Genomic DNA, 8,591 nt, shown 5'->3' with positions numbered 1-8,591 from the left:
AGAACACTAACAAACCGCCTTGAATAAGTAGTCCGACCTAAAGCACAGCGCTTGCTTACGTGAGGAGTTTGTTTTTCAGGCTGATGTACTTGGATGTTGGTTTTGGCTGCATCATATCAAGTCCCACAAACAGTCTTTGGAAGACTTCAAAAGTTCTTGCAAGTTTGGGAGGATAATCCAGATTTAAGGCATAGGTCAGGCCCAGGAGGAGGCAGCAGGCTCTGGACATGCTATCCAGACCCGTCAGCACCGGAGTCCCATTGATGATGATGCCCACTGCGTCCGGCTGCTGACACACATAGATCCTCATGCTCTGTGTTTGAAGGTCCTGGTGCACTTTATCCTCGTCTGTTCTCTAGAAAACATGCAAACATGGATACTCAAAATAATCCATGTATTTCAGTGTTGAGAGTAAAGAGCCCAAACTATTCAAATGGTTCCACTTTGTTGGTGTCCATGCTGCACTGTATGTGTACATTAGACTCAACGAACCAGGACTGAGCCGGTTAGACTGTCGCACCCGGCTGCAGCAAACCAGGCTTTCTAAAGGAAGTATGGCACTCAAACTAACTTCCATCCACAGGCCACAGAAAGTGTGAGTTTAAATAAATAATCACATGAATGGATTGCGAAAAATATAAAAATGTAATAATGATTTGTAAAATAATTGAAGAAATGATTAAAACTTTAAGAAGTTACATTTTGTAATAATGAGTAGTTATTTCTTTAATAAGTTTTTTGCACTTAGTTATTTCATAAAGTCTACTTTTATTACAAAATGTCACTTTCTTCATATTACATTACAGATGAGCAATTTTGGGGTCAAGTGTCTTGCTCAAGGACACTTCAACAAGCCTGAGTCGATCCTCTGAAGGACGGCCCTGCCATCCACTTCGCCACAGTCGACATACGATTTCAAATGTCTTTAATATTGAACATTTTGTTGTTCCATATGAACAACATTGAAATATATAACACAGATATCAGAGAGGAGTATTACCTGTTAAACTTATGGAGACAGTATGTTGAAGTGCATGGGAGTTATGGTTTTATTTGAGTTTTTTGTTTCATTTTAGATTGTTCAATGTGCGCGCATTCTCAGTGCTGCGATGTTTTTAAGTGCATGCAGTATTATCATAGTCCAGTACTAACGGTAATGTTTAGTGAACAAACTACAAGAACTACACAGTAATTAGGACAGTACTTACAAAGTAGTCAGAGACGAGCTCCTGCACGGTCTCCCCCAAGTACTCAATGAGGCATCTCAGAGTCACGTCCCTCTTCTTCACCACTGAGGCATGTGGGTCCTACAGTTATGCATCACAATAATATTTCATAAGACGTCTGTAAGCTGAAAGTGACATGGAACAGTAGGTCTTGAACAGGTTGTTTTTGCATTTCAAACCATAGGCTCAGTTTTAGAGTGAAGCTACTGGCATCATAACCATGAATGCTAAAAGAATGTTAATATATTTGTTGCCTGTTCTAAAAAGGGTTTCAGCATAACGGGGTTCCTAAAACGTCAGCAACTGAATTGTACAAGTTGTCTGTAGAGCTTGTGGATCCAATGGGCCCACTAGTGTTCATTCATACTAGTATGATTTAGGACAATCACCGCCTCATGAAACTTAATAACCACAAACTACAGACCCTGTGCAGAGGATGTACGACTCCCCTAGCTATATTGACCTTAAGGGGGGTTCTGAGCACGTTCCAGAACAGAAGTACTCACCATCCAACTGACGAAAATGCAACACTTGCCGAATTGTCCAAATGTCAAACGCTTTTGATAATTTTCATGCTTTTCCTCAAGATCTGTGTCATAATGTGGCATTTTAGATCTACGTATTCTATCTATCAAAACAAATCTAGATTGACATAATGTGACCGTGGTCCCTTTCTACCACTTTAACCTCACCTTTATCAGGTCGATCAACACGTTCCTCACGCGCAGTCCAGCAGCTCCTCCCTTTGAGTTGAATAACTTCAGGAACTTTGGCGTGTAGCTGTCCAGCTGCGAGATAAAGGTCGACTCCAGGGGTATAGTGGTGCACCTCCGGAACTCCTCATTTATCTGGAACACAGGATGTTGTACAGAAGTCATACAAAGTTACACAGGCACATTCCCATCTAATGTAGCACTTCTCCTGCAGTAGGAACAAACTTTGTTGAGCTCTATGTTTCATTGAGATGTTTGTTGGGACAGCTTGAGAGTCAGAGCACCTGATCCCCGCTAGGCCCATCGAATAGAAAGCTGCTCCTCGTGCCCAGTTGAAGAGAACCCTCCTGGAGGGGTGGGGTTGTTCTAAAGGGGATCTGACCCACAACAGGCCGGCACCCTCCTAGTAAGTACCAAGTAAACAGAATAAATTCATAAATAATGTGCCTCTTTGTCCTTAGAGCCCAACCAGAGCGTTGGAGTTATGGTTTTTTTGCTGTTTCCATCTTCCTTTGGTTAATACATCGCTCCTCCCATATCCCTATTCCTCTTGTAGACACACTTTAAAAAATAAACATCACGACCTACCGTAATTCAAAATAGGCCTCATCTATAAATCAGGAGAAGAATTTGTGAAGAATTTACTGACCATTTTCACATCACCTTAAATGGGTAAACCAGCCATTTCAAACTGATATACGTTTGATAAATCATAATTTAGTGTTATGCATGCATTATTGAAAATATATACACATGAACAGTGTGTGGGATGTATTCTATGTTTTCTGCTATATGTTTTTGCAACCCGTATAACTCTCCTGTGCGTCCTACCCAGTCTTCAGGAAGGACTGATCTGCAGCATTCTGCTACTGCACAGCTTCACTGTCACACTTATTTTGGACTTTATGGATTAACACTTCTGACTGGCAGCTTACGGTGGCCCTGAAGGCTCAACACACTGCAAACAGACACAACAGAGTAACTATTGGGGATTAGTTTGTTTTGGACAGTTTTTCGATACACTCCAATTTTGGACTTGAAATTAAAAGTTGTAGTAAAAAACAAACAAATTCGAAATGTAACAGCGGCGAGATAAATTTGTGATAGAGACATTGTTTGGACTCACATACATATATATATACATATACATATATACACATATATATATACATATACATATATACACATATATATATACACATATATATATACATATACATATATACACATATATATATACATATACATATATACACATATATATATACATATACATATATACACATATACACACACACACGTGCACACACACATATACGTGCACACACACACACATATACGTGCACACACACACACATACGTGCACACACACACATACGTGCACACACACACATACGTGCACACACACACACACACATACGTGCACACACACACACATACGTGCACACACACACACATACGTGCACACACACACACGTGCACACACACATATACGTGCGCACACACATATACGTGCACACACATATACGTGCACACACACACACACACCTCCATTTTCCCACTTCATGAACAAGGAGCCACTGTTCTACACAACACATATATTCAGTAATGTGTGATTGGAGTTAGTTGACTTACTTGTACTGGATCAAAGAGGACAGGCCATCTCTCTTTTAGATCGGACACCTGCAAGGCCTGGCAGACCACCTCCCTTCTCCTAAAGCTGTATGTCCTCCACATCATGTCATTTATCATCGGACCATTGTCTTTTGTCTTGCGTGCTGCAATGAGCCCAAGTCTCAGGTTCTCCAGGCTGTCATCCGTTTCCCCTGCTGGATGTGGGGGGAGGTAGTTCACCTCAGACTTCCTTGGTTTCTTGAGGTTTTTGTTAGGTTTCCTGTCGCCCTCCTGCTTGTGTTTCAATGAATTTATTAGAAGTTCAGGGTTTCCGTGTGCTTTAAGTTTGCTCCGGTAGTTTGCACATTTGTATTTTAGGCTTTGCTGCCACCCGTAACATCCGTTATAGGAGCCGGGCTCCCTCAAGCAGGGATGCTTCTCTATCAGTGCCTGTGCTACTGCAGTCCTCTGATGATCATTGGGATAAGCGGTGTAGGAAAACATGGCCTCCGCCAGACGCTCCAGGATGTCCGATTTGTCCCTTGGTGTCGTCAGCGGGATTCCATCTTTTAGAAACTTTTCGTTGCTTTGCCTCAGTGCCATCTCAGTGTTGTAGGAGAAGGTTGGAATGGGAAAGACAGCAGGCCACAGGTTCTGCCGGTCAGTCGCAGGGGGACTGAGCAGCAGAGCGTCCTGTGAATCCACAGAGAGCATATCATCCACAGAGGACACGTCGGATGTTTCAGGCTTGCGTTCCTGAGGGGCCGTTGTGATTATTATGCCTGGAGGCACATGCACTACTTTGAGCGTGTCTTTATCCTTCAGGTCCCTTGTAGAGGTTAGTGTGAAGAAGTCATCAAAGTCAGCATCTTTGTACTGAAGACTTATTTCTGTGGTGATGGAAAAAGCTTGTTTTAACACTGTAATGAAGTCCTCCACAGATGAGGGGAGGCCATTTTGGAAAGTTATCTTCTTGATATCATGATCGATGATGACTCGAAATCTCATTGCTTGTTGCATATCTGTAAAAGAAACAGAAAGTGTTATACAGTGACAGAGTTGAATGAGTTTCTTTTAATTGCTTCCCAATATTATATCCCTCTTTGTCAGAAAAACAGGATCTATCGCTGTAACCACAAACTGTATTTTTGGCCTTTTGAAAACAACCAAGTTGACTTATAAGGTTGGTATATTTGATTTGTTTCTGGGCACCAGAAAAACACAATTCCAATATTCATTCTCTCAGAGCTTCAAATATCTGGTAGGGCTGCAGCTATTGATTGTTTTTGCTTTATTATGAAACAACATTGAATATACAATAGAAAATTAGATCAAACAACTAATTGGGTTTCCTTTTCGAAAATATTACATATAATAATATCTGTCAAAACTAAATCCATTTAATGCATATATAGGGTTAGATACCGAAACCCGGTGCCGGTATGGCACCGGTACCTATACGACCGGTATCTACCGGACCGAAACGCAACGTAGATTTCGGTGCCTGAGCCGATTGAAATACTTTTTTTTACACTACTCTGATGACTCCGTCCTGGCAGCAGCTAACGATAGCCTCGATCCTCCGCTCCTCACTCATAGTATTATTACATCCGGACGAACCGTGCGCGCTTAGAAACAAACCCCTCCATCATTCTGGCGAAGCTTCGGCCATGATTTATTAAAAAAATAAATAAAAACGATCTGTCAAACGGCTGGCATGCTACTAACTCCATCGACATCCGGGTACTTAGCACTGCCGCTCATAACAAGCACAACATCAGGCACGCGAAACCTTCTTCTTCTTCGAGGTGTAGTGGCGGTTGGCAAACGATGAATAGGCGCATTAGCGCCACCAACTGGTCAAATTAATAGGTGTCGTATTTTGCCAGAGAAGGCAAATGTGCTCATATTTCTGCAAAATAATTGCTGAAGTCTGAAGCTGTAGTGTGTGTACAGAGTATGTGTGTGTTTTGTATTTATTTATATTTATTTAAGTAAACTGTTAACAGTTAATATATTGTTCATAGTTTGAAGTTAAAACGTTTGAAGCTGTAGTTTAAAGCCAACTGTTTTGTATTTATTTATATCGTTAGTATACTTTAAACAGTTAATATATTGTTCAATTTGAAGAAAAAAGTATCTGTTTAGGCACCGGTATCGTTTTAAAAGTATCGTTTTAGCACCGGTATCGGAAAAAACCCAAACGATACCCAACCCTATGCATATAACATTCTGGGTTTCAATGCTCTGTAAACCAATCAAAAGTTCTTAATGTTATCCTCTTACTGTCATCTTATTGGTTTTTGCATCAAATCTGCAACCTAGATCTCACATACTGGTCCTTATTAAAGAAAGTGAAACACTAAAAACAATGGATCGGACTGCCTACTTGTTTGACTACCGTAGTTTTTTTACTATCACTTTTATGAAAGACCCAGGCCTGGCCCTGTAGAAATCTACAAGCAGGCACCATCGTAGACTCTATACAACCCGGGCAGTGAAGCTGATGTGAAAGAGTCTTAAAGCTGCATTCTCTCTACTGTCCATGGTTGTGTAGAAGTCTATGAGAAAATGACTACTTCTCTCTTGATTTATTACCTCAGTAAACATTGTAAACATGAGTTTATGGTCTCAATCTCTAGTTCAAGTGTTCTTCAATACAGCATGATGTTCATTTAGTACATTATGGTCCATTTAGAGTCAAATGGACTATAAAGCAGTCAGTGTATGCTTTACGGGCGGGCATTTCAACTATGGTAACTTCTGTTCATTGGTTGCGAAGAAAATGGCGACGGTGAAATCGGCGAACTCGAAGTTTCCGAACGGCAGATCACAAAGCAGTGGGTGACGTCACGATGATATGTTCACGTCTAATGTAAAGTATATTCCTACAACACAATCCAGTCTATGGGCGGAACCCGAGGCACATTATTCCTTTACCCAAAATGCTCACCTGCTAAAATATTGTCACCTCTCCATCCCACATTGACGAACTCATAAATCACCAACTGCTGGCTTCTGTAAACATGGACATGTCCAGGGTCCGAATAATATATTTCTCCTGTAATGTTAGCAGAGACAAACTTCGTGCGGACTAGTTTAGTTTTTATCAGGTGTAGAATTACTTCCGGTGTCAGTTCGCCGTGTAGGATCCTAGCACTCCAATAAAAATGATTTTCGATTGATGTTACGGAGCTCTTGGTGAATTACCGACGACGGCGACTCTGTTAGTCTCCGTTTTATTTTTAACGCTTTTACTCTGAAGGCTGTAAATGCTCAACTTCCGTGGGTTGGCTTGGAGCAGCCGCGGGAAGCTAAACTATCGTTTCGCAAATACTGCAGAACCGCCGTTCCAGCTTCAGTCAGTTAGCTTTAATACAGAGCCCAACCTTGGAAAATAACAAAGAACCGAGATGTGAATGTAATGAGACGAGCAGAGTCAACACACTCTGAAAGAAACTTCTTCAAACCTGCTTTGTTGATCAGGAACTCAGACCTCTCATCTTCCAGCAGTTTGCGCTGGCGGCTAATCTCTTCTTCGTAGTTTGATATGGTTGTTTCCAGCAGCCCGGATATCTCCTCCACAGCCACAGCGAGCCGGTGGTTGATAAAAGTTTTCAGCGTCTGGAGTGTGGCCATTTTTAGCAGAAAAGCGGCTGTGAAAAACGTGGTAGTGATGTTCTGCTTGAAGCGGACTGCTTCTTCTTAGTTTGCTTTTAAGGCGGGTTGCAACCGCTGCTTGTAATGTGCATACCGCCACCTACCGTGCGGAGACAATATATTATCTAGATAAGATAGTGTCCCAGGGCTACTATTTACACCATGAGGTAAAACAAGTAATAACTAAATCGTGATATTAATAATTCAAGAACAAAAACCTCCCTAAATGCCGATCCATCCCATCTTCTTCAAATATTCCACAACCACTGTGTGTGTCCCGTACACATCTCCTGTTGTTTCCAGGATAACCACAAGGTACCATTCCCTCTTAATAAAGCTTTCTTCCACATGCTTTCCACAGTGCATGAGCACATGTTCCGCATTCTCTGTTAGAGCAGTCATCTCTTGTACTGTTCCCTTCATCTAATTAGAACTTTCTCCTCCCTTCTATTTCCTCCAAACACACCCGACGCATTAATGGTTTTCTGCATGCGCTAATATATACTACCCCAGTTATCCCTGTCCCATCTGTCTTACCATTGTCTTAAATATTTCTTGAGCATCTCCTCAGCCACCCCTCTACAAATAGGAATATGATCCAATAAAAGCAGACCAAGCATAAATGTACTTCCACCCCTATGAATTCTGAATAAACTTTGCTGGATCCCCAACATTAAATCTTCCTATTGGATTTTATCGTTTGTGTTGGAGCCATAATGTAGTTTTGTTGTTTTATTTTGTCTTTGAGGGAAACGCATGCAGTTCTGACATTGAACAGTGGGTGGCACATTAACTTAAATGTGCATATATGTAAGTGCCTGGTAATGAGGACCAGGTGTGTGTGTGGATGGGACGCTCACAGTTTTTGACCGTGTAATCGTGTCAACGTGTCGTGTCCAAGTAACGTATCCTGTATTGTGTTACGGTGCCAATATGTATTTAAATAAAAGGATCAACGGATCTAAAGAAAGACAGCGCATTGGACATTGAAATGTTTGTGGAACACGCATCTGAACAAGTTCACCCGTTCGCCCCCACCGTGACTTTAATATATAAAAATGGATATTGTTAAAGTCACTACAGTTTGTATACTGGAAAAAACTGCTACCGAATTAACGCAGCATACACTCTGTCTGGTCTTTTTTATTCCCAGGCCCCTGCAGACGGCTGTTCTTTGATCTAAGGGTACTTCTCCTAATGTTGCCTGGATTCCCTAAATCCGCGTTGACCAACTTGCACTGGATGAATTTTCAGTGCTTCGTTTTGTACTCTATCAATTTTGTTTAAGTGCGTCTTGCCTACCATACTGTACACAACTGTATCTACTGTCACCCTCATCAGGGAGAGACAGCGAGATCCTTCTTGTGTCACTCAGCGT

At 41.5% G+C, this 8,591-nt stretch overlaps 1 protein-coding gene across 1 annotated transcript; it reads right to left on the bottom strand.

The window, feature by feature from the left end:
• Positions 1-31: 31 nt before the first annotated feature.
• LOC306789506 (uncharacterized protein) lies at positions 32-7,192 on the bottom strand (the record flags this gene model as incomplete). Its single annotated transcript, XM_079285479.1, has 5 exons — positions 32-355; positions 1,209-1,307; positions 1,919-2,074; positions 3,575-4,575; positions 7,024-7,192. 5 exons carry the CDS (start codon positions 7,190-7,192, stop codon positions 56-58), a joined length of 1,725 nt encoding a protein of 574 aa, XP_079141605.1. The 3' UTR covers positions 32-55.
• Positions 7,193-8,591: the final 1,399 nt, after the last annotated feature.

This window comes from Melanostigma gelatinosum (assembly GCF_949748355.1).
Source record: "Melanostigma gelatinosum genome assembly, chromosome: 15".
Taxonomy (NCBI): Eukaryota; Metazoa; Chordata; class Actinopteri; order Perciformes; family Zoarcidae; genus Melanostigma; species Melanostigma gelatinosum.
This window is presented reverse-complemented; position numbering and strand designations above follow the sequence as displayed.